The 25,864-nt window shown below is 33.5% G+C and overlaps 2 protein-coding genes across 5 annotated transcripts; both read left to right on the forward strand.

The window, feature by feature from the left end:
- The first annotated feature begins 887 nt into the window (after positions 1-887).
- On the forward strand, positions 888-25,546 carry LOC139843856 (putative ALA-interacting subunit 2). Of its 4 annotated transcripts, none has more exons than XM_071834020.1 (10): positions 888-1,036; positions 1,122-1,215; positions 21,805-21,866; positions 21,978-22,052; positions 22,551-22,667; positions 22,769-22,839; positions 23,181-23,478; positions 24,186-24,475; positions 25,127-25,207; positions 25,313-25,546. In XM_071834020.1, exons 1-9 carry the CDS (start codon positions 1,034-1,036, stop codon positions 25,179-25,181), a joined length of 1,065 nt encoding a protein of 354 aa, XP_071690121.1. In that variant the 5' UTR covers positions 888-1,033; the 3' UTR covers positions 25,182-25,207; positions 25,313-25,546. The 4 variants fall into 4 exon arrangements, with proteins under 4 accessions (XP_071690121.1, XP_071690119.1, XP_071690120.1 ...); XM_071834018.1 differs by lacking the exons at positions 888-1,036; positions 1,122-1,215 and adding exons at positions 20,585-20,857; positions 20,939-21,035; XM_071834019.1 differs by lacking the exons at positions 888-1,036; positions 1,122-1,215 and adding exons at positions 20,585-20,857; positions 20,939-21,035 and having other exon boundaries at positions 25,318-25,546.
- Positions 1,482-7,352, forward strand: LOC139904656 (putative ALA-interacting subunit 2). Its single transcript, XM_071886591.1, has 10 exons — positions 1,482-1,509; positions 1,872-1,933; positions 2,051-2,125; positions 2,396-2,530; positions 3,701-3,771; positions 4,104-4,401; positions 5,217-5,465; positions 6,225-6,303; positions 6,381-6,587; positions 7,242-7,352. Exons 1-7 carry the CDS (start codon positions 1,482-1,484, stop codon positions 5,265-5,267), a joined length of 720 nt encoding a protein of 239 aa, XP_071742692.1. The 3' UTR covers positions 5,268-5,465; positions 6,225-6,303; positions 6,381-6,587; positions 7,242-7,352.
- Positions 25,547-25,864: the final 318 nt, after the last annotated feature.

Genomic DNA, 25,864 nt, shown 5'->3' on the forward strand with positions numbered 1-25,864 from the left:
ATGACGATCGTCGATTAGAAGGCCCCAAATAAGGTCGTAGGAACTAGTTAATCAAGAAACTAACCTGTTAACCTTTAGAAGATGCTAGGCGATGCTGGTTACGTAAGACGTGTATTAGATGATGGTTACGTAATGTGATTGTCTTTAGAATGATAGTTAGGGTTTGTATATATAGGCAAACCCTAAGTCTAGAACCATCCAGGATAATGGCAATCCTTTCCATAACAAACTCCCCCGAATCACGGATGTAATTACGGAAAAGATATTTACTTGATAACCAAGTAATCGCTGTACCGGGAACAAAGGCATTAGATACGAATCCGCATACCGCATAACGCGCATAAGCACACGCATACGCACACTAGTGAGTGCCCGCATACATATGGGGTGCGCATGCAGGTTGCGGTATCATTAGTAATCTAAAAATACGAAAAAATAAATTTGGGTGGCCTACAAAATCATTTTCAAATAAAGATAACATAGAAATACAAAACGATAAACGTGATTGACCTCTCCATATATAATCTCAACAAAATAAAATATTACCAAAAAATGGTTTATAAACTTAAGACGCAACAACAAAGAGGCAAACATAACGTGACATATTCCAAATCCAGAAAATCACATATTCCAAACACTTCCATTCGTCGTCCTGTTACCCAAGAAAACCAACTGCTCCTCTTACTAATTAATTTAATTAATTAGTTATTAAATAATTAATTAATTAAAAAAGGGGATGATTCTCATACACACTTTTTTATCCTCACACACTAATTTAAAGAAATGGATTATTATTAGAAATTTAGAAGAGTAAAAGGTTAAAGTAGGTGTGTGAGGATAAAAAAGGTGCTTTAGAATATCCCATTAAAAAATACGTAGTAGTCGTAGTTCTTACCATTTTTTATTGAATTCAATCCCTAATAACCACTCCACTTTAGATTCCTTGTATTTCTTCATAAAATCAAATCACAGGAGCTCCGTACGATCCGTTGCGTTTCATTTATTAGGGTTCTCATTCACTATATATTAACCAATGGTAGTTTATTGTTCCAATCAATTTGTTATTGTTTTGTTGTATTTAATTGAATTAAAATTAAAATATTCGATTCGAATAATAGCAGGATATTGGGAGAGAATTGATTAGTATGGATGCACTAGATGAAGGAAGAGGATCAACTAATCACCCTACTCCAGTTCTTCATGGCCGTTCTAAAGGTAATAATTTTTTACCTCCTTTTATTTTTTTTTTAATTCCAAGTAAGGTAATTATTTATTTTGGCCTGTTCACGATTACGCGCATATTCTAGGGTTTTAGTGCTTTAAAATGTAATTGATCTGACTCTAAATTTTCTATTATGTTTTTAACTTTGAAAGTTTTAATTGTATTTATTAAACTTATAATTATTGCTGTTGTATGTGTACGAGCTTATTATTATCATATAACTTGCTTGACACCGATTTTTGACGATGTGACAACTTATATGGTTGGCACGTCAGTCAAAAATGCCGGTGAGAAATGATATTTTTTTGAAACTTGAATCGATGCCATTTTGTAGAAAATGGTCACCATTTTCTATGTCTCGTACGTGTAACTTGCAAAGAAGCATATAACATATCCACTATTGCTTACAACCGACATTAATGTCAAGCTCATACATTTTAAAGCTTTAATCATTACCTTCATAGCTTTGTGATTGCCTATTAAAGGAAGTTTATATATTTTGGGTATCCCTCACTGTCATCGACTTATAACAAGTCCTCAGGTTTCAAGAGAATGACTCAAATATATATTAATATAAGTTTTTAATAATATGCTATAATTTAACAAATTTCAATAAATCACCCTAACGATGTTCACTTATGCTCTGCAGCTATACATCAGCTCACCCAACAAACGCTCCCTGCTTGTAAACCTGTATCAACACCGGCATGGGTGAGTGCAAAAACTCACACCACATATGTTTCTTGATTACTAGTACATAATATTGATGTAGATGTTGATGTATCTAACATGACTTTATCATAAATTTTTATCTGTATAACATTTCAGGTCATTGGGACATTCTTTTTTATGGGCGTCATATTCATTCCTGTTGGGTTAATTTCACTTCATGCTTCACAAAGTGTAAAATTGAATTTTTTTTTTTTTTCCTTTTGCGAAAGATTTAGTTATTTATCATGTGTTCTATTGTTAGAGGTGGCAGTTTCTGGTTATCAACCCATTTACTTGAAAATGGGATGATTTAGGTTATGACGGTGACATCCAACCCGACCCAAATGTATCAAAAGTTAGTTTATTGAAATGTTATCCATCCAGCTCGTGTGCCGCCTCTAGTAATTGTAATACTCCTAATTTGTTTTACTTTGTTTTAGAAGTACATAAAACCGGACTTACTTTACGTTGTACTTGCAGGTTAATGAAATTGTGGATAGATATGATGCTGATTGTGTACCAGATAGGTTTAAGAACAACAAGGTAGCTTACATCAAGAATGCATCAATGCCAAAAAGTTGTCACCGTTATCTAAAGGTGATACATCATCTTTCTAGTTGACTAAGTATGTGTATTAATGGGTCTTGAATTATGGAAAAAATTACGTCGTTGGTACCTGTGGTTTGTTCACATTTTCATCACAACACCTAAACTCTAATTTTTGCGTCGTTGGTACCCGTGGTTTCATTAAGTTACCTGGATCATACCCCAACCTAACGGCCGTCTAAATTTAATGGTTAACCCCTCACATGTGCCACACATGTGAGGGTAATTTAGTCTCTTTCATTTTTTTATTCCATTTAAACAAATAGTTTAATAATTGCCTGTATAGGTGCCACCAGAGAAGACTTGTTCTCAACATGTAGTCATTCCCTCAACATTAGTTTTTAACTTCTTCACCTGAATTTCCACCACCATAGCTGCCATGATTTTAAATTATTTTTTTTTTCCTATTCACAGCTTAATGTAAATTGCTATATACAGAGATACACAGAAGTCAAAAAAGTTTATTAATTAGTTACGATTGCTCAGTACCGGACACCGTTCGCTGCCTAATCGACGCGAACTGCTGGAAAAGTAGTTACAAAAATTCTCTCCGGATGTTACTACAAAATCAGAGCAATGGATTTCGGCTAGATTGCCGTTGTACCCAATCTCCACACGAATGTCGCAACATTGCCTTCTTCACTTCTAGATCTAGATCTGTTAATGGGTTTTATTACAAGGGAACCTTCCAGGTTGCCGTTATACGCCATCTTCCTTTTTTGCTCCGACAAGACCTTCATCCTCGATTTGCTCCGACGACGTTCATATCCGATTTGCTCCGAGGAGACCTTCAAACATTTTAAACACCCTTTAATCTGAATATATTGTGAAATCAGTATGCAAAGATAAAAAAACATCCCCCACGTGATGCTCAACTAAGAGTATAACCTTCAGTAGATGTGGGTACCAACCAACCAAGAAACTATAATTATTTGAATGAAATTACCCTCACATGCATGGCACATGTGAGGGGTTACAGTTTAGTAAGTAACGACTGTTAGGTGTGGGTATCAACCAAGAAACTTAATCAAAACCTAGGTATTAACCATGCAAAAAAATAGTTTAGGTTTTATCGTGAAAATCTATACAAACCACAGGTATTAATGGCGTAATTTTTTCTGAATTATGGGAGTAAGTCTTGTGCATTTTGGGATGTTGTAGGTGCATAAACCTATGAAAGCTCCAATTTACATTTATTATCAGCTGGAAAACTATTATCAAAACCACAGGCGGTTAGTTATACACCTTTTTTTCAGACTTCTTTCATTTAATATTATGTCATCAATTATATGATGTATTGTTCACTTTTACCACATATATGATATCAAAACTAGTAATTTTAGACACAAAATGATATATTTTTGTTATCAGGATCGGTTCGTCGCATAGTTTTAAATTTGTACTGCTTGTTGTAAATTTGAATTGGTTTTGATAGTAAGTTTACCATTCATATCCGATGGATTTAAGTAGTTGTATATAATCCCTCATACTTTCTCTAGTTCTGTGTAGTAGTCCCTAACTATTTTAATATTATGCATTTTTACCAATGTTGTATTCGATTTAGGTACGTAAAAAGTCGAAGTGACGATCAACTATTACATGGACTTGGATACAACAAAACAAGTACATGTGAACCTCTAGCACTTGAAAATGGTCTCCCAATAGTCCCTTGTGGATTAGTTGCATGGAGTTTATTTAATGACACATATTCCTTTTCACGCGGGACAAAAAAACTGAAAATCGAACGAAAAAACATTGCATGGAAGAGTGATCAGGCTCATAAATTTGGCAAAGATGTTTATCCATTCAATTTCCAAAATCGCTCCTTCATTGGTGGGGGGAAGCTAGATACATCCATCCCAGTGAGTGTCCCGCCTTAATCTTTTACCATTTTACTTAACTACATCACCTGTACTGCTAAACTCTTCTGATATACTTAAATGGAGAGAGACTGATAGTCCTCGTGTTTTACATGAAATTACATTAATCGTCCTTATGTAAATTACACTGATAGTCCTTGTGGTTTTCATGAAATTACACCAATGGTTCTTATCTTTCGGAAACTACATGGATCTTCCCTGACTTACTTAAAAGTGTACATTGATGGTCCTTCCTATTAAAGCACATTTGAAGTAAGTCGGGACTATCAATCTACACTTCTAAGTAAGTTAGGGACAATCCGTGTAGTATTTAAAAGATAAGGACCGTTGGTGTAATTACATAAAAACCACAAGGACTATGAGTGTCATTTTCAAAAGATAATGACGATTCATGTAATTTCATGTGAACCACGAGAACTATCAGTATAATTTACTCTAAAATGGAAGAATGCATAAAAGGTATTAAACTTTGGTCTGTTTTCCATTTGTGGCAATGAACCTAAAACTAAAAAAATCCTTTAGTTAAGACTTTTATTTCAGTAAACCCCACCTATAAAACAGTGAAAGATGGTTATCGAAAATATAGGAAAATTTGAGGTTTCTTACATGTTTGCACATATTTTATGGGGTTAAAAAATACATTACCCTAAATGGAAATCAGGGCAAGGTTGCCTAACTTTTCATTCAAATTTTCTTTTAATTGATTTTATACAATATACAATGCAACCACTATAACTTTTTTTGTTAAATTATTTAGCTAAGTGATCAAGAGGATCTTATTGTGTGGATGCGGACAGCTGCTTTTCCAAGTTTTCGTAAATTATATGGGAGAATCGAAGAGGATTTAGAAAAGATGACATAATAGTAGTACGTCCTATGAACAATTATGACACTTACAGTTTTGGTGGAACAAAAATGCTTGTACTGTCAACATCAAGCTGGTTGGGAGGGAAGAACAGTTTTCTTGGTGTGGCCTACATCTTCGTTGGATCTTCGTCTATACTCATTGCTTTAATTTTCTTGTTGCTTCATGTAAAAAATCCAAGGTAAGATACTCTTACACAAAATATAATCTCAAGCTATGATTTTTATAGCGCGTAGTTACCCTCGAGTAGTACCCTTTATTTTTACTTAATATCTAAGGTTTTTGTTATTTGTATGTTTGTTTGCAATTACATTATCAGAACATGTACTGCATTAGTTTTATTTTTTAACCTTTTAATGTTTGTGCTTGAATGAAATAGAATATAGGAAGATTATATATGATTCAATTCTACTTATTTTTTGTTTTTGAGTGATAAAATTTTGCTGCTACATGGGACATAATAGTCAAATTGATGAAATCAACTTGTGATTTGAATCATGATGATGATTATGATTATGATATTGGCTGAATCAGAAGGATAATAATGGAGTCTGAATCAAATAAAAGTCAAATGGCTCTGTTTGTGATGTGCATTGGTAGCAAAGTTTATTGTGAGTCATGACTTGTAAACCCAGTGGTTACCAATGAGAGTATTTCTATGATTCGAAAAGGCATATTTTGTATCTATACTTTCACAACTAATATAAATTATAAATATGGATTGTGAGATATGGCTCAGTATGCTTGATTTGATTATTATTGATCGGTTAACATCTATTGAGAATAACTCGTCTTTTTAAAAGTAGGTCAATTTGGAACCTCTAAAAAAAGGTTTTGTATATCCATTATATTTGATAAAATATCATTTGGGCAGTTTTAAAGACATGGGATGATGAGAGTTTATACTTACCTATATTTGATAAAATATCTTTTTTGGCAGACCGTATGGAGACACAGTATACTTACCTAGCAACAGGAAGGATATCTCTAGTTAAGAGGTAGCCCGCATATTCAAAAAGGTATTAGATTTACTATGCCAATTTAATAAGTATTGATTTTGATTGGATATCTGCTTAATTCACTTTTATTTTTTCAGTGTAAAACAAGAGATGGTGATCTTTGAAGTTTTGTGTGTTTATATTGGATCAGATTCACTAACTGTCATTTAGATCTGCGATGGACTGGGAATCCTCCAAATATGTACGACATTAGTGGAAGTGCACACTTTATTAACAAATGTGATAATGGAATTGTTGTTCATCGAAATAGGGATCCAGAGGCAGGTGCAATGGATTTAGTACAGGTACTGTGCTTCTCATTATGTGTGGCAATATGGTGGATTGGGAAAGGGGTCCAAATGGGTAATTTTTGTCACCGGTGAAATGTCGGGTCGTGTTGACCGTTAATACTTTTGTCTGAAAATATCTTGTTTAGGATTTGCTTATTTAAGCTGTTATATACTTATTTACTTGGTTTAATGATTTTATAGCATATAAACTAATCCAAACACCCTTATAAATATCTGCTAATTTGCTCATTTTATTAAATAATAGCACTTAAAAATAAGCATCTTGCCATGTTGGCATGCTTTATTTTTAGCAGATAACAATTTGAAAATAGCAATTCCCAACACCCCCTTAAATGTTTCTTAGCAATTAGCTTGTCTGATATGACTGCAAAAATTATATTATTTCAGTGTTAATTTAAGGTGTTGATGAGTAAAGATAATATAGGAGGTTTTATGCATTAAAAATACATCTTGAGCCTCATTTGACCCGTTTTCTTTTAAGCATCTTTATCTGAATTGTTTGTCCTGTTAAATATTAGAGACGACCCAAATAAACACTTTCATAAATAAAAGGATCAAATTGCTACATGTACTGCTCAGCTATTGTACATATAATCTATTTGCGTTGCTCCTTAACACTTTTTTTTTCTTCTTATATTTCATTTATAGATATGTGTGCGGAAGGTACGGAATAAAGTCTCAGGAACGATAGGTGATGCATACTTGCAATATAAGACTGGACACAACGCAGCGTCAAAAGCAATCGCGTCAGACGAGGTGGCACAATCTGACGCCGAGGTGGCACAATCTGACGCCCCTGATGCCTCCAACGCGGCGTCAGAATCTGACGTGTGGGGGCGTCAGTTCACTATTTGACATCGGGTTAGACGGACGTCAGGGACAGGTGGCAACGCGTGATTGGCTGGAGAATACAACGGATATATATCCGTTTGATAATTTTTTTTTTTTTTAATTCCGAAATTAATTTACCTATTTTCATTTATCCTTTCCATCTTCATCTTCTACCATCTTCATCTTCTTCCTATACTTCTACAACCTTTTCAATTTTAATTTTTTTCAATCTTCTTCAAAAATACTATGTCACATCCAAATCAAAGACCAAATACTTCACCCGATTGGTACGGAAGTTACATGGGAGGAGGTTCATCAAACCCGAACAACTATCATCAAGTTCCGTTGATCGCGCCTCAATTCCGAGTATTGACACCCGAACAACATCAACTATTTTTGGAACAACAAAGGCGAATTGATGAAGCCCAACAATTTCACAACTTTCAAACTGTTGGTGATTTTAGTGTCATCAGACATTTTGTGTGATAAGGTGATTTACTTGAGACAAATGGATTTCTAGTTAAGCTCTATAACAAGTTAGGAGAGTGTGGAGTACACGCTTGTTTAAGCTAACTAGAGTCATATATTTGAAAGGTTGTGTTTGTTAGTTGGTGTCTTTTTGGCCAAAAGACACAACTATTCATGAAATGGTGTAAGCCTTAATGAAATGGTGTAAGATTTCATGGAATGGTGTAACCATTCATGGCACCTTTTCATTAAAAGTTATAACCATTCATGGACACCTTTTAGCCAAAAGGTGTGACCATTCATGGTACTTTTGAGCCAAAATGTATAACCTTTCATAATCTATAAATAAGAGTATTTGTCTCCCATTTCAAGATGATGGAAAATTGATCATCCACAATATACAAATTATCTATGTTCTTGACTTCAATTTTAATTGCCTATATTGGAGTTGTGCCTTTGTCTTATCCCGAATAAAGATTTCGTGTAACCCTAAGGCAATCATGTATAGGGTCGAAATACTTTATCGCGAAAGTGACTACACGATTCAAAGGTTTATCCGGCATTCAAATCCTATTAACCAACAAAGCGATAAAGTATTTGGTAGTGATAAACCTTTGATTAATCATGAAAAGAAAAGGCTTGACGAAGATTTACATCGTGGAACAATCATCAGACTATGGATCCTACACGTGTTTTAATGGATGGTATTTATGATTTATAAAATCCCAATTGGTAAAGAGTTACACCCCACTGATTATTTTGGCGGTGGACAAGGACATCGAAATGTTTGGTCAACCGTGCACAAATCAAATATGACTTCCATGTGACTGGATGGGATTTGATATGGAGTGCTCATGTTGATAACTATATTAATGATGGGAACAAGATGAGATATATTCCAGATACGTATTCCATTCATCTTTTATATGTTTATTATTTATTATTTATTTTTGCATGACTATTGCAACAGATAATAAGAAATTATGAATATATAATGGATTTGTACTAGATGAAGTTTGATATATTTTATGTGGTTCATTTTAATCAATAGAAACCAATTAGTAAACTTCAAATGGAAGTTTACGGCACTCTTTTATTGTTTATAACAAACACATGCTATGTAACAATTTAATCAAAGAAAATATCAAATTTTCGGTGCCTTGGTTCGTGTATGATACAATTTGGGATAAATTGTGATCATGGGACTGCATATATTATGAATATGTTTCAAAATATTCATTGATGACATGATATGTGATTTCCCATGCCAATATCATGCTGAAACAAAACGAAAGGCAAATATGATGTACAAATAATATATTCATGACTTCTTTGTAAATTATAATTTAACAATCATGAATTCTTTATTCTACCGAAAGTATATTTTTGTTTCCATGCTTGTTTTGGGAATCGTCACATTTTGCTACTATTTAAAATGGTAGTTACTGGTTATTGAAAATGGTAGTTACTTTTATTTGTTTCATGGATTAGTAAAAGTCAACAGTTGTGATCTAAGGGGTACTCCGAGGGTACTCGTGACTGTTGGCACAATAGTCAATGTTTATGAATGAAACATGAAACTGGTTGAACTTTTGTGACTTCCTTTTAATATGATAGAATTATTATGGATATGAGTGTACATATCTACTGTCCTCAAATCTTTGAACACAAATTCAAATTGCGTTGAACGATTTGTGTTTGTCGGTAAGTCTTTAATTATGTAACTATCATTAGGCTATTCGACGGGTGGAGTTGATTCATTGGAAAAAGTCACAAAACAATTTTGTATGATTATGAAGTGAGTGTTTTGTTACTTAATAAATGATAAAGTCTTTATTCTTGGTGAGGTATGTCCAGAAACCATTTGATGGATTATCAAGATGGTATAAGTTATTGAATCAAATATGTTTAATATGGAATGAGGATTAGATGTTGCTTAATTGTTTCAAATACCGGTTTGCTTTGGAATTGGTGGTATGATGTATGTGATTATATCAAGGGACCAATATGGCATATGTGTTGAAAGATTAAGCAAAAGTCTATTGTGATGTGACTTAAGTATATTAATACTTGTAAAAGTCAACCATGAATTATGGTTTCATTCACAAAGGTGATCCTAAGGCATATTAAATTATATTGAGTTTACTATTGATCAAGAAGATTATGCATCTACAAGTTGTAGGACTTTACACTTGGTATAGATGAGGTATCTTGGATCTAAAGAATGATGCTGTGATTATTGATATTATAAACTTATTGTCATTACTTCTTGGTTCTAGAAGTAGATTGACTAAGGTATATTTATAATAATAATCCTTTCATCTAATGCAATGATAATAGTTGTATACATAATGATAATGTGGATACATTATCAAGGGTGTATAAATTATAAGTTTACATTGGTGACTCGTGGAAAGTGGACATGTGCAATGACTAATCAATTAGTTAACTTGAAGTACTCGCAAGTTTCTTATAGTAAAATAAGAATTTGATAAATCCTTGGATAAGAGGATTGTGAAAAGAAAAACTTATTGAAGTCATAATAAATGAGATTAAAGTTCATGGTGATCCCTAGCTATGGGATGTAACATGACTAAGGCATGTATTTTACAAGTGAAGTCTAGACACTTGTGCCTTAGACATAACTGCTTTTCGTGGGTTAATCACGAATGAAGTTATGCATGTAGATTTTGTTGGGGCCACAACAAAGTTTGGTAAAGTCACTTGACAAAAGCATTAGCCGGAAGCGCGCAAAATTTGGCTAATGTTGTGGGATTGAAGTCCATTAAATCTTCCAAAGTGAGACGCCCAATTCCCTTCTAGTACAACGCTAGGAGCTGAATTCAATGAGGTAAGCTTACTTTCTGAAGATTGAAACACATAAATATTCTGATCCCAAAATATGTGTTTAGACCCGTAAGTGGAGTAGGTTGAAGTTAAACTTCTTAATGCCTCTTTTGAAAAATTGCATATGCGGGTGCAAGACGGAAAAGAGTTACCTATGTGAGTATGAAGTTTTGCCGCTTCAAAGAAGCTTGGACTTGGCTTCCTATATACTCATGAAAGGATATGGACGCATGGCTTATAAAAGCGTCAAGATGAACATTAGAGAAATGTAAGAAACTGATGTGTATATTATTTTATAGTTTTCAAATGAATTGAAGGGTTCAATTCTTCACGAACACCCTGATTTTCGAATTCTCGTAAATAATATACTAAGTGGAAATTCAATTCTTCACGAACATTTCCATTTACGCATTAGTTTGTGTGTTTGTTCAAGTTATTAAGTAAATCTAAAGATTACACTAAAATGGGGGGGATTGTTGGTGATTTTAGTGTCATCAGACATTTTGTGTGATAAGGTGATTTACTTGAGACAAATGGATTTCTAGTTAAGCTCTATAACAAGTTAGGAGAGTGTGGAGTACACGCTTGTTTAAGCTAACTAGAGTCATATATTTGAAAGGTTGTGTTTGTTAGTTGGTGTCTTTTTGGCCAAAAGACACAACTATTCATGAAATGGTGTAAGCCTTAATGAAATGGTGTAAGATTTCATGGAATGGTGTAACCATTCATGGCACCTTTTCATTAAAAGTTATAACCATTCATGGACACCTTTTAGCCAAAAGGTGTGACCATTCATGGTACTTTTGAGCCAAAATGTATAACCTTTCATAATCTATAAATAAGAGTATTTGTCTCCCATTTCAAGATGATGGAAAATTGATCATCCACAATATACAAATTATCTATGTTCTTGACTTCAATTTTAATTGCCTATATTGGAGTTGTGCCTTTGTCTTATCCCGAATAAAGATTTCGTGTAACCCTAAGGCAATCATGTATAGGGTCGAAATACTTTATCGCGAAAGTGACTACACGATTCAAAGGTTTATCCGGCATTCAAATCCTATTAACCAACACAAACCCCGGTGACTTCGATTTATCAAGAAACGGTGCAAGAAACTCCGACCGAAACGGTTCCGGAAACACAAGATCGTGCCAAACGAAAGCACAAAAAAAAGAACGTCGAGTTAGGTATTTTTTTTTCCAAATTATATTTTTTTCGTATTTTTTTTTCCTGTTTTTTTTATTTTTTTTTCGTTTTTTACTGTTTTTTTTTTCTGCTGTATATTTCTGTTTTTTTTTTTTTTTTTTTTTTTGTAATTGTATGTGAATTTACATATTTGTATTAATATATGTACATATGTATATGTATATGTATATGTATTTGTTAGTATATGTATATGTTTATATATTTATTAATTAGGTATAATTTTTGTCCCAAATTATTTTTTTTATGTTAATTTTTTTTCGTTTTTAACTGTTTTTATTTTTTCTGTTTGTTTTCGGTTTTTTTTTTTTTTTTTTTTTTGTATACTCCGTATATATATATTTTTTTCTGTTTTTCATGTATATGTATATGTATTTGTTGTATTTTGTTAATTGTATGTTTATATTTGTAGGCGAGGATCAAGTTCGTTACACACCGGCAACCAAGAAGGTCACGGCGTGGTCACCTGAGGAAGAAGCATGGTTAGCTCAGTGTTGGGTTGATTCGTCCGAGGATAATCGAAAGGGAAATAATCAAAAGTATGGTTCTTTGTGGGGTACGATTCACAACAAGTTCAACAACAATAACAATGGGTGGGTACGAGGTGACGACCAATTGTCATCAAAATGGCGAAACATCAACAAGGCTTGTAGTGAGTTTGCCACGGCGTTCAACGAGGCGGAACGCAATTAGAAAAGTGGATCAAATGATGTCGATGTGTTGACACGAGCCCACCAAATCTACGTGTTAAATACAAAAGGGAAAAAGTTTAACAACCTAGCCGCTTGGTACGTGTTGAAAGATAAATCAAAGTGGCATGTTCCGGGCACGGGTGGTCGAGATGATCTTAGTGCGGATGAGGAGAGTTTTGAACCTTCGTTGTCTCAAAACTATCTTTTTGATGATGATTTTGTTCGTAGGCCAATGGGACGTGACAAGGCTAAAAAGAAGGCCAAAAAATCACATGACTCCGATTCTAGTCAATCGTCTCGTTCGTCATAAGCGGAGGATGCTTTGAACGCAATTTCGAAGCATAAAAAGGCACAAACTAAAAGTATTAAACTTTTAGATCAACAAGAGCTCCTCCGCACCGCTTTAACGGGTGCAAGTGTTTTATCGGTGAAAACCGAAGATATCACCGACCCGGAACAACGAGACTTCCTCACAAGGCTTAAGCGAATGTACCTTGATAATTTTAAGCCTTTGCTCGACAACCCACCAAAACCACAAAATCTAGACACCGACGAACAATCCGATGAAGATTAGTTTTATTTAATTATTTGTCTTTTTTTATGTTTGTTTTTCTGTTTTTTTTTTTTCGGTGTGTTTTTTTTAAACGTTGTACTTTTTTTTTTTGGAATAAAGTTATTAGTTTAAATAATTTTACGTTTTAATATAATATGATAAAATGAACAAAATAAATAAAATGAATAAAATAAATAAATTAGTGGACCCTACAAACATTTGACACCATACACTTGACATTTTGGGTTATTGGGGGTTAAATTTTAACATGGTCCAGCCAGAGTCACTGTACACTTTTTTGGTCAAAAAGTGCACTTTTACCTGTGATGTCACGGGCAGGGTTAGAAACAGTCTAATAGGTATGTTACTTGTTTTAACCTTTACATGAATTTAAGTCAGTATTTCCTTTAAGGGAAAATTGTTTAAAAATGCATTGAACTTTCACTTAATTTTTATTGTATGCATTCAACTTTCAGATCTTTTATTGTATGCATTCAACTATTAAAATTGTTCTATTGTATGTATTTAACCTGTTATAACAGGTAAGTTTCAGGTCAACACAATTTCATTTATTCATCATTAGTCCCTCATGTATGTAAGATATTAATTGTTAGTCATTTATGTTTATTTTTGACATAATTAGTCTCAGCTTTCATTTTCATTATTGATTCATCATTTTCATCATCACCCATCATTATTATTAACCTATATACTAATACTCATGGAGAATAATGGAGAATTTGGTCGTTTGACAAGGCCAAAACGACAACAGTAACACCCCTTTTACACACTTGCTTTTCCATCATTTCCCCCCAACTATAAACACCTTACAAAAAATACCTCAAACTCTAGGGGGTTAAACCGTCAATACTGTAAACTAAAAAAAAAAACTTCACCAACACCCTTCGACAGCCCGTATCTTTCTCCTCGCTCCGAGTTAAATTTCACCAATCACACCGTTAAACTCGAAATACTTTTATGAACAAAACGAAACTAGGTACGATCGAAACGGACACTTTTTAAAAAACACTAAACACAACGATAGCCCATATCTTCTCGCTCGCCGCAAGTTAAATTTTTTCGACAGCAGCGTCAGACTCGAAATAATTTTATCAACAAAACGAAAATAAGCACATTCGAAACGGACACTTTTTAAAAAACACTAAACACAACGATAGCCCGTATCTTTCTGCACGGCGCGAGTTAAATTTTTTCGCCAGTACCGTTAGATTCGAAATACTTTTATCAACAAAATGTTGGTACAAATTTTGTCCATGTTTTTACTTCTGCTGCTTCTGGTAATAATTATTTTGAGGTGATTTCCAAAATCACATCTAAGCTAAAAATCGTATTTAACACAGCCCCATGCCGTGTGCGTAAATATCACTACATAATTAGACCACGACCCACAACTAATCGACTACAAAATCAAATGCACCCGCAACAACGCACGGGCCATTCATTAACTAGTTTAAAATCAATTAAACACCCATTATCATATTAACTCTTCATCACCCATATACACCCATTATCATCACCCATCATTTTCATCATCACCGATTATTCACACTTAATCATATCATATTAACTCTTCATATATACAGATCTATTTTTACAACCTCCAAAAAATGAACTTTTTTACAGAGATTATTAGAGAAAATATGGATCTCATTTATTATCTTTCAAATGACTACACTTACTCTTATCTAACAAACAATTTACAAATGGGTCTCGTATATTATCTTTCAAATGAGTACACTTATTGTTAGTGTGTATGTTACTTTTGTATCTTAAACTCCCTTTTCTGCACATTTATCAGACCTACAAAACTAAAGTATAAACAAATATAAAATCAAACTGAAGTCACTAGCAAGCACACTTTCCTCTGAAGATATCGATATATTTGAGGAGTATATGAATTTGGTTTATAGATAGATTTAAGGTGAAATCTTGCTACAACTAACAATCCTTTAAGCTCTCCAGAATCGTACATGTCATTCCCGTTGCCGCCATCACCATCTCTGTAATTTTCGTCGCCGCCATCCGCCTTGTCTGTAGTTTCCGTTGCCGCAATCGTCTTTAATAACCATTGCCGTTTGATAATGTTGACCGATGTTTGATTCGTTTGATTCCATCTACCGAAAATAGAACAATCTGATATGCAGGGCCGGGCTTGGGGCCGTGCAGGCCGTGCGACGGCACCGGGCATCACACAAAAGAGGGCATCAAATGGTTAAATGGTCGAATTTTATTATGTACGAGTTTGGTACTTTTTAATAGATAATAGATGATTTTAAGCAGCTATTTGTAATTATATTAATATTTTTATATATTAAGTAGGTTTATATAGTTGCTAAAATTCCATAATAAGAAACGCAATAAGTAATCAGTGTATTTGTAGTAAACTAAAGAAAATTCAGGCTTAAAATTTCTCGTAATACTAAACATGACAAGGGCAACTTTTAATCACATCGCACTGGGCATCAAAAACTTCAGGCCCGGCCCTGCTGATATGAACCAAGAAGCAGACCTGATTCAATTGTTGCTGATTTGAAGTTGTCGGCTACAACAGATGGTCCCAACCCTTTGATGACGTGGAATGCCCAATTTGTCATCAACAAATCAACCATCGAAAACCCTTACATTTCAATTGTTGTATTATTGTTCAATCAAATTAGGATATGCAATCAAACAACAATCAGTGATCGCCTCATTTCGTCATTAATTTATTATCGATTCTTCTTAAAGCTCAACAATTTTTTGGGAAAACGACGTGGCATGTATGTCATTGGATTTTTCTCTTTTGAGTTATTTTGCATTTATTTGTTCATCTGAATGTAAAATCTCATATCTGTTGAAGTTTAGGGACCAAATAGAAAAATGATGCAAATCTCAAGGACTATTTTAGTAATTATTTATACATTTTAACCTGAAACCTGGAGTATAAGTTACTTAATGCATACAATAGCACAACTTAAAAAGTTGAATGCATACAATAGGAGATGTGAGAGTTGAATGCATACAATAGGAATTTAGTGAAAGTTCGATGCATTTTCAAACAATTTTTCCTTCCTTTACTTTAAAGTGTCATATTTGACAGTTTGTCTCTCTACTTATGTATTGATTAAGGTTAATTTTTTTTTTTTTTGAAAGATCAAACTATTATTATAAAAAATGAAGGTACAGATACACGAAATAGATAATTACAACAGGAGCTCGAGCTCAACAAGCAAAAATGACCGAAAGCTATAAACTATACAGGGACACGAAAGAAGAGCAGGAAAAAATCCAAATCCATTATCATAGCCAAAGAAGAGATGTCACTTGTACGGCCAAGCTGAGGCGATGACGTTTTACAGTGCTGGCATTTCAGCGACAAAGTAAACCGGACCACCTCAATTAATCTCAACTAAGGCCATTCAAACGGAAAAGGATGAAAAAAACCTACTCATTAACCGATCCCCTCTTTTGGAGATTTGACAAAATCAGCTAGAAGAGGGTCAATCTTGATTGGTTGCAATGGCTAGCGAACCCTCTTCTAGCTGATTGATTAAGGTTAATGATATATAACTCATTCTCCTAAATCATTTTTCACTAATGACTACAATATATATTGATGGGATATGTCAAATATAATTTGTTGAATGGTGCAGAGTAACTGGTGAGTATTCGGATCTCAAGTAGCAAAAAGGAGTTTGAGGTGAAGGTTATCCATCTATTTTGTTTCATCTACATAACTCTCAACTCTTGTATTATATTTCAATTTGCAAATATAGTACCATGATGCTAACTTGGAGACATTGGATTTGGATATAAAAATTTTGGCGGTAATGCTTGTTTTTCTGTAAATATCTTATTTCTGTTTATTTTCATACCTCAAACTTTGATAATCACCAAATTGATGATGACTTCTATCCTTGATGCAAGGAATACTGCAACAGTTGTCAATATTATGTTTCTTTTTGAACAGTTATCAAGGGATGGTTTTTTTAGTGATAGCTGTCTAGTGGTAAAAGCTTCGTTTGTTTCTAAGGGTAAATGCAGTGGCGAAGTCAGAATTTTTAGAACTTAAAAATATATGTTACGGGCCAAAAAAAATATATGTTAGGGGGGCCAAAATAATTAGAGATTACCTAGAGATTTAGAAGGGCCATAGCTCTCTCTTATGTCTTATCCCTCAATAGTTCCGTCAATAATAAAATAATATACCAAAATGTATCAAAGTCCCATAAATTTAATTGAAAAACTATGATTCATTAAACCATTTCTAATGGTGACGCTGACGTCACGTGCAGTTTTTGCGCTTTTTGCCTAAAAAACGCAAACTGACTATGAGTCAGCAGGGTCAGTTTTTTGTGTCAGTTTTCAGTAGGGTCCACCAGTTTATTATTTTTTACATTTTCTTTATTTCTAACATATTATTTAATAAAAATTAAAATAGAAAGTTCATTAAATAAAAAAAAAAAAATACAAACTACAAATGTAAAAAAATACTTAAAATAAAATAATTAAAAAAAAAAACATAAACTAGTAAACTAGTTGTCGTTGTCGTCTTCGGAGGCTGCGTCGGGTTCTTGTGGTGGTTTGTCGACCAAATGCATAAACTCTTCAAGGTACAATTTTTGAAGTTTCATGATATAGGATTTGTGACCCGGGTCCTTGATGTCACTTGCATTAACGGTCAAAATACTTGCACCTGCAAAAGCGGTTCGTAGTGTTTCTTGTTTTTTTCGCATGTTCAACACCTTTTGATCTTTCCGCTTTAGACTTTGAAATAGCTTCCAAAGCCTCGTCCGCCTTTGATGAACGAGTCGAACGACTAGAGTCGGTAGAATGGTTTGATCGTGCCTTTTTTTTTTTGCCTTCCCTCGGCCCATTGGTCTCACAAAAGGATCTTCCTCAAAAATATCGTTGTTTTGAGAAAGTAGAACCTCAAACCCTTCCTCGTCGGCGTCCAAATTAACTTGCACATTCGAACCCGGAACGTACCACTTTAATTTGTTTTTCAAAACCCGCCAAGCTTCCATCATGTTAAACTTTTTTCCATTATTATTAATTCCATAAATTTCATGAGCTCATTGTTCGACTTGTTGATCATTTTCCCCGCTTCTCCAAGTATGTTCGGCCTCGTTATAAGCGGCTTGATATGCACCACAAAAGGCGTTGACGTTTCTCCATTTTGATGATAATTGATCGTCACCTCGGTTCCATCCATATTTGTTGTTATTAAATTTCTTGTAAATGGTATGCCACAACGATTGATATTTTTGTGAATTTCCCTTCTTCGAATCCTTGGACGAATCCAACCAACATTGAGCCAACCACGCTTCTTCTAGACCACTCCATTTTGTTTGATTCCTTTGATTCGGAACATCATCTCGCTCCTTCTCCTTCGACACTACATAAATTTCAAACATTACAAATATATATATGTGTATATATATATATATATATATACGTATATATATGTATATATATACGTATATATATGTATATATATACGTATATATATGTATATATATACGTATTGCATATGTATACTGTATGTATATGTATACCGTATGTATATGTATACCGTATGTATATGTATAAAAATAAACCGAATTACCTAGCTTCTTTTTATGTTTTCTTGTTGGACGTGCTTGAGGAGTTTCCGGGATCGATTCTTATTGACTATGCGAATAATTTGGTAGGATGAATCGTGAGTCGTTGTTGGAGTCATCGAATTCATCAACATCGATTGAAAAGAGCCCTGATGTTGTTGGTCGAAAAGACGTTGTTGCTCCAAAAGTTGTTGTTCCATATAAAATTGATGTTGTTGTTCGGGAGTGAGATAACGATAATTGGGCATAACGATTGAAATTTGTTGAAGATTGTTCGGATTCGATGAACTACCACCCATGTACGATTTATATCTCCAATCGTTGGGGTTTGGTGGTCTTTGATTTGAGTTAGACATAATTATTATTTTTTGACAAAATGTTAAGAATATTTAAGAGTAAAGAATATTTAAGAGTAAAGTGTTGAAGATGAGGTAAAATGGTGTATATGTATATATAGAAGATGAAATAATTAATATAGCCGTTGGGTGGGGTCAACAGCATTTCGAACCAACCAATCACGCGTTGCCACGTCGATCTAACGAATTTTTTTTTAAAAAGATTATATCAAAATATACTTTTTTTTTAAAGAAATTTTTTTCTAGCATATCTTGCATCCCAATATCGGTAAAATAGAATGTACATTACATCAAATAAACAACACATGATAATTAGAAATTAGGATTATTAAACTATATTAAGCATAAAACCTATAATTCAATAATCAATAAACCCTAATATTTTAAATAAGTAAAAATGATTAACGATTAATGAAAAATATATGAATAGCTACCATTTAATTTAAGTGTATACTAAATAAATTTAATGATGCCGCTGCTAGGAAAAAAACTGAAGATGAATTAAAAAATATATAGAGTATTTGAGTAAATGAGTTATGTGATGTATGCGGTGTACAGATGATTATTTAACTTAAATATTATCTAATGCCTTAATTTTCTATCAATTGGGTTGTGGATTTAATTTAAATATATTAATATATTAATAAAATGGGCTTCAAGTGTAAAATACTACCAAGGTTTTCGACATAGAGTCGCTAAAAGTTATTTGTATTAAATATCAAATTAAATTAAATTTGTATTAAATATCAAATTAAATTAAATGGTTCATGAACAAATTGAGTTGGGGTCATATTTCTAGAGTCCAGCTATTTTATCACTATTACTATTAAAATTTACTAGTCCACACAAACATTGAGTGGTGTCAATTGACCCCTCAAAGTAAGTTGTGGCTCTGCGACTAGGTAAAAGTGCTTAGACGTTTTAAGTTCGAATGACCTATTTGGTCATTTGTAGCTATGGAGGTTCACTCATAATGACACAAAAAAAATTAATAAAAAATAATAATTTAATATGATTTTGCTACCTTATAGATGTCGCTAACACGTATAATGTTCTTGTAATATCCATTAACTTTCACCGAAGCTGACATGTAACCATAGTGTGTAATAATAATATACTACATATCAATAACACGACAACCAACCATAAGTTTGCTGTTAGCAAAATTCAGTTTCATGTTATGCACTTTTCATATACTCTTATATTATACTACGTTTTTCAATATTCGTATAGCCATTTATATCAACTCTCATTACACATTTTTAAGTAAACAACCTCTCAAGAAAACTTTTGATCTCTTTCACTATCATTTTCCTAAAAGGTTACGAGTATTAGAGAATTTAATAAAATGAAATAAAATATTACCAAAAAATGGTTTATAAACTTAAAGAGTTAAGACGCAATAACGTGACATATTCCAAATCCAGAAAATCACATATTCCAAACACTTCCATTCGTCGTCCTGTTACCCAAGAAAACCAACTGCTCCTCTTACTAATTAATTTAATCAATCAATTACTTATATTAATTAATTAATCAAATAAAAAATAATCTTACTATTTTTTATTTATTGAATTCAATTCAATCCCTAATAACCACTCCACTTTAGATTCCTTGTATTTCTTCCTAAAATCAAATCACAGGAGCTACGTACGATCCGTTGCGTTTCATTTATCAGGGTTCTCATTCACTATATATTAACCAATGGTAGGATCATTGTTCCAATCAATTTATTATTGTTTTGTTGTATTTAATTTAATTAATTAAAATATTCGATTCGAATAATAGCAGGATATTGGGAGAGAATTGATTAGTATGGATGCACTAGATGAAGGAAGAGGATCAACTAATCACCCTACTCCAGTTATTAATGGCCGTTCTAAAGGTAATAAATTTTTACCTCCTTTTATTTTTATTTAATTCTAAGTAAGGTAATTATTTATTTTGGCCTGTTCAAGATTACACGCATATTCTAGGGTTTTAGTGCTTTAAAATGTAATTGATCTGACTCTAAATGCTATTGTACTGTATGTTTTAACTTTGAAAGTTTCAGTTGTATCGCCCATTATTGATGGGAAGTGATACGTACACAACTCAAAATTGTTATGTACACAACCTTCATGCATTACAATATTGTACTGTACAACACTGTAAAACATCATGGTTGTGTACATAACAATTTTAGGTTGTGTACATATCATCGCCCATTATTGATGTTGTATGTGTATGAGCTTATTATCATAACTTGTTTGACACCGATTTTTGACGATGTGACTTATATGGTTGCCACGTCAGTCAAAAATGCCGGTGAGAAATGATATTTTTTTGAAACTTGAATCGATGCCATTTTGTAGAAAATGGATGACCATTTTGTATGTCTTGTACGTGTAACTTGCAAAGAAGCATATAACATATCCATTAATGTCAACCTCACACATGTTAAAGCTTTTACCATATAACCTTCATAGCCATTGTGATCGCCTTTTATAGAAAGTTTATATATTTTCGGTATCCCTCACTGTCATCAAGTTATAACAAGTCCTCAGGTTTCAAGAGAATGACTCAAATATATATTAATCTAAGTTTTTAATAATATGCTATAATTTAACAAATTTCAATAAATCACCCTAATGATGTTCACTTTTGTGCTGCAGCTATACATCAGTTCACTCAACAAAGTCTCCCTGCTTGTAAACCTGTATTAACACCCGCATGGGTCAGTGGAAAAACACATACCACATATGTTTCTTGATTACTAGTACTTAATAATTGATGCAGATGTTGATATATGGCATTATCATTAATTATTATCTGTATAACATTTCAGGTCATTGGAACTTTCTTTTTTATGGGCATCATATTCATTCCTGTTGGGTTAATTTCTCTTCATGCTTCACAAAGTGTAAAGTTGACTTTTTCTTTCTCTTGCAAAAGATTTAGTTATTTATCATGTTCTTCTATTGTTAGAGGTGGCAGTTTCTGGTTATCAACCCATTCACTTGAAAATGGGATGATTTAGGTTATGTTTCAACTCTGACGGCCTGACGGGTCGTTTCTGCCATACTCAATAACTTAAGTAAGAATGAAATCTGCCAAAGGTGTCGAATTGGGTTAAAAGTCTACGGAAAGTGTCTGTCTATTGCTTTCAAGCTCCCAAATTGAATTAGATGCTTTTTGGAATTGTAATTAATACACATACACATTTATTTTCAAACAAAATCTAGAGAAATTGGGCAGAAGGTTTTGACGGTGACATCCAACCCGACCCAAATGTATTCGAAGTTAGTTGTTTGACATGTTACCCATCCAGATCGTGTTCCGCCTCTAGTAATTGTAATCATATGTTTTACTTTGTTTTAGAAGTACATTAAACCGGACTTACTTTACGTTGTACTTGCAGGTTAATGAAATTGTGGATAGATATGATGCTGATTGTGTACCAGATAGTTTTAAGAACAACAAGGTAGCTTATATCAAGAATGCATCAATGCCAAAAAGTTGTCACCGTTATCTAAAGGTGATATATCATCTTTCTAGTTGACTAAGTATGTGTATTAATGCCATGGGTCTTAAATTATGGGATTAAGTCATGTATTTATGCATTTTGGGATATTGTAGGTGCATAAACCTATGAAAGCTCCAATTTACATTTATTATCAGCTGGACAACTATTATCAAAACCACAGGCGGTTAGTTATACACCTTTTCTTTCTGACTTTTTGCCCGTTTAATATTATGCCATCAATTTTATGCTGTATTATTCACTTATAATAATAGTCTATGATATGAAACCTAGTAATTTTTAGACACAAAATGATATATTTTTGTTATCAGGATCAGTTCGTCACATAGTTTTTTACAATTTGTACCGCTTGTTGTCAATTTGAATTGGTGTTGTTAGTAAGTTTACCATTCACATTCATTGGATTTGAATAGCTGTATATAACCCCTCATACTTTCTCTAGTTCTGTGTAGTAGTCCCTAAATATTTTAATTTATGTATTTTGATCCAATGTTGCATTCGATTTAGGTATGTAAAAAGTCGAAGTGACGATCAACTATTACATGGACTTGGATACAACAAAACAAGTACATGTGAACCTCTAGCACTTGAAAATGGTCTTCCAATAGTCCCTTGTGGATTAGTTGCATGGAGTTTATTTAATGACACATATTCCTTTTCACGCGGGACAAAAAAGCTGAAAATCGAACGAAAAAACATCGCATGGAAGAGTGATCGGGATCACAAATTTGGCGAAGATGTTTATCCATTTAATTTCCAAAATAGCTCCTTCATCGGTGGCGGAAAGCTAGATACAACTATTCCAGTGAGTGTCCCACGTTAATCATTTATCATTTTCCTTTAACTTTTGCACGTTTTCTATTGTGGTTATACCCGCAATTGAGACCCATAGCTTGAAAAATGGGTCTATTGGGTTAGGTATTTAACTAATTGGGTCCATAAAAAAGTTAAGAATGGGTCCAATTTAGATCCATATGAAGCCTAATGAATATATAAGGTCCAACGGGTCCTTAACGGGTCTTAACGGATCTTTACGAGATTTTAAAAGTATTATTATCTAAAGGTTTTCACGAGTTTAAGAAACTTTGAGAAACAAGTCTCGATCTTACCTAGCCCGACCTGACCCATTTAGACCGGCCCCGTTTGACCCATTTGAAAAATATGACCCGTTCAACCCATGACTCGTTTTGACCCAAACCCGTTCGGTTCTTGACCCAACTTGACCCGTTTTCCACTATGGTAATGTACCTAAAACTAAAAAAAAATCCTGAAGTTACGAATTTTATTTCAGGCAACACCAATTATAAAACACTGAAAGATGGTTATCGATAATTTAGGAAATTTTGAGGTTTTTTACATGTTTGCACATATTTTATGGGGTTTAAAAAGTACATTACCCTAAATGGAAATCAGGGCAAGGTTGCTTACCTTTTCATTCAAATTTTCTTTTAATTAAATTTATTTATTATATATGCAGTGCAACTGCTATAATTTTTTTGTTGAATTATTCAGCTAAGTGATCAAGAGGATCTTATTGTGTGGATGCGGACAGCTGCTTTTCCAAGTTTTCGTAAATTATACGGGAGAATCGAAGAGGATTTAGGAGAAGATGACATAATAGTAGTACGTCTTATGAACAATTATAACACTTACAGTTTTGGTGGAACAAAAATGCTTGTATTGTCGACATCAAGCTGGTTGGGTGGGAAGAACAGTTTTATTGGTGTGGCCTACATTTTCGTTGGATCTTCATCTATACTCATCGCTTTAATTTTCTTGTTGCTTCATGTAAAAAATCCAAGGTAAGATACTCTTGTACAAAATATAATCTCAAGCTATGATTTTTATTGCGCGTAGTTACCTTCAGTAACGGCTCTAGTTATTGTGTCGACAGCAAGCGTCGATTTATTGGCGACTTGACTGACCTTAGAGCTTAAAGTAAATTTCAGGCAGGTTTTAAAACCCATGGAAATTTGATTTTACCATTTCCATGGCGTCTCTATTTTATTTTTATTTAATTTTTTATTTAATTTTATCTTTTATTATTGTTTTTTAATTCTTAAAATAAAATTTTTCTACTTTTTGGCCGGAGGTCCACTCGGAAGCAATCTCTCCATCCATTGAATAGAGAAAGGGATGACTTTCCCTACTTTGAGAGTTTTACTCTGGGTAGAGAAACGACTTGTCTTTATTCTCGGATAGAGGAAGGATTGTCTACATCTCACCTCCCCCATACACCACCTAGGTGGTATTGGGTTTTGTTGTTGTTGTTGTTGTTGTTGTAGTTACCTTCAGTAGTTAACATCTGCATAATTGAGAATAACTCGTCTTTTAAAGTAGGTCAATTTGGAACCTCTAAAAAAAGGTTTTGTATATCCATTATATTTGATAATATATCATTTGGCAGTTTCTAAAGACATGGGATGATGAGAGTTTATGTTTTTTTTTGGCAGACCGTATGGAGACACAGTATACTTATCTAGCAACAGGAAGGATATCTCTAGATAAGAGTGGTAGCCTGCATATTCAAAAAGGTATTAGAGATTTACTATGCTAATTTAGTAAGAGTATTATTATATTATGATTATGATAATTTGATGTTGATTGGATATTTGCTTAATTCACTTTTATTTTTTCAGTGTAGAACAAGAGATGGTGATCTTTGAAGTTTTGTGTGTTTATAGTAGATCAGATTCACTAACTGTCATTTAGCTCTGCTTATTTGTGCACATTTGGTTAAGTAGTGATGCACTTCTACAGGTGATACTAATGCTCAAACTGGTAAAATCGTTGATGCACATCTAACTTGCTGCATATAATCACAGAGTTTTTGAGATTTATTAGAAGGATATAATACGGTTGGGTTCGAACCATTTTATAATACCCATGTCAAAATATCTTAGTGATTGGGATGATTATAATTTCCAAGAGATGTCTGAGTTCTAAGAGCACACGGTATCCGGAGTCAATTTCGCCGTCCCCCCTAAACCGACGGTGAGATCGACGGTAGGTCGACACCAGCACAACATCGATCTCGGTGTCGGTGGTCAAGGTCGAGCCTGCGACGGTGGGCTATACAACCGTTGTTTGAATTGAATTTAAACAACAACTAGCCGTTTAACGGCTAGTTTTCATATATTTTTTCCCTATATAAATATTACACCATTTTCTCACATCATTATTGAAGACTT

The sequence above is a fragment of the Rutidosis leptorrhynchoides genome, chromosome 4 (genome assembly GCF_046630445.1).
Source record: "Rutidosis leptorrhynchoides isolate AG116_Rl617_1_P2 chromosome 4, CSIRO_AGI_Rlap_v1, whole genome shotgun sequence".
Classification (NCBI taxonomy): Eukaryota; Viridiplantae; Streptophyta; class Magnoliopsida; order Asterales; family Asteraceae; genus Rutidosis; species Rutidosis leptorrhynchoides.

Bases quoted from the DNA above. Each gene is read 5' to 3' on its own strand.
- LOC139904656 (XM_071886591.1), top strand. From the start codon at position 1,482: ATGGTTGGCACGTCAGTCAAAAATGCCG. The intron at 1,934-2,050 runs GTGAGTGCAAAA...ATAACATTTCAG, and splicing joins CTGTATCAACACCGGCATGG to GTCATTGGGACATTCTTTTT. The intron at 3,772-4,103 runs GTTAGTTATACA...TATTCGATTTAG, and splicing joins TATTATCAAAACCACAGGCG to GTACGTAAAAAGTCGAAGTG.
- LOC139843856 (XM_071834018.1), top strand. The intron at 22,053-22,550 runs GTAAAGTTGACT...TTGTACTTGCAG, and splicing joins CTCTTCATGCTTCACAAAGT to GTTAATGAAATTGTGGATAG. The intron at 24,476-25,126 runs GTAAGATACTCT...TTTTTTTGGCAG, and splicing joins CTTCATGTAAAAAATCCAAG to ACCGTATGGAGACACAGTAT.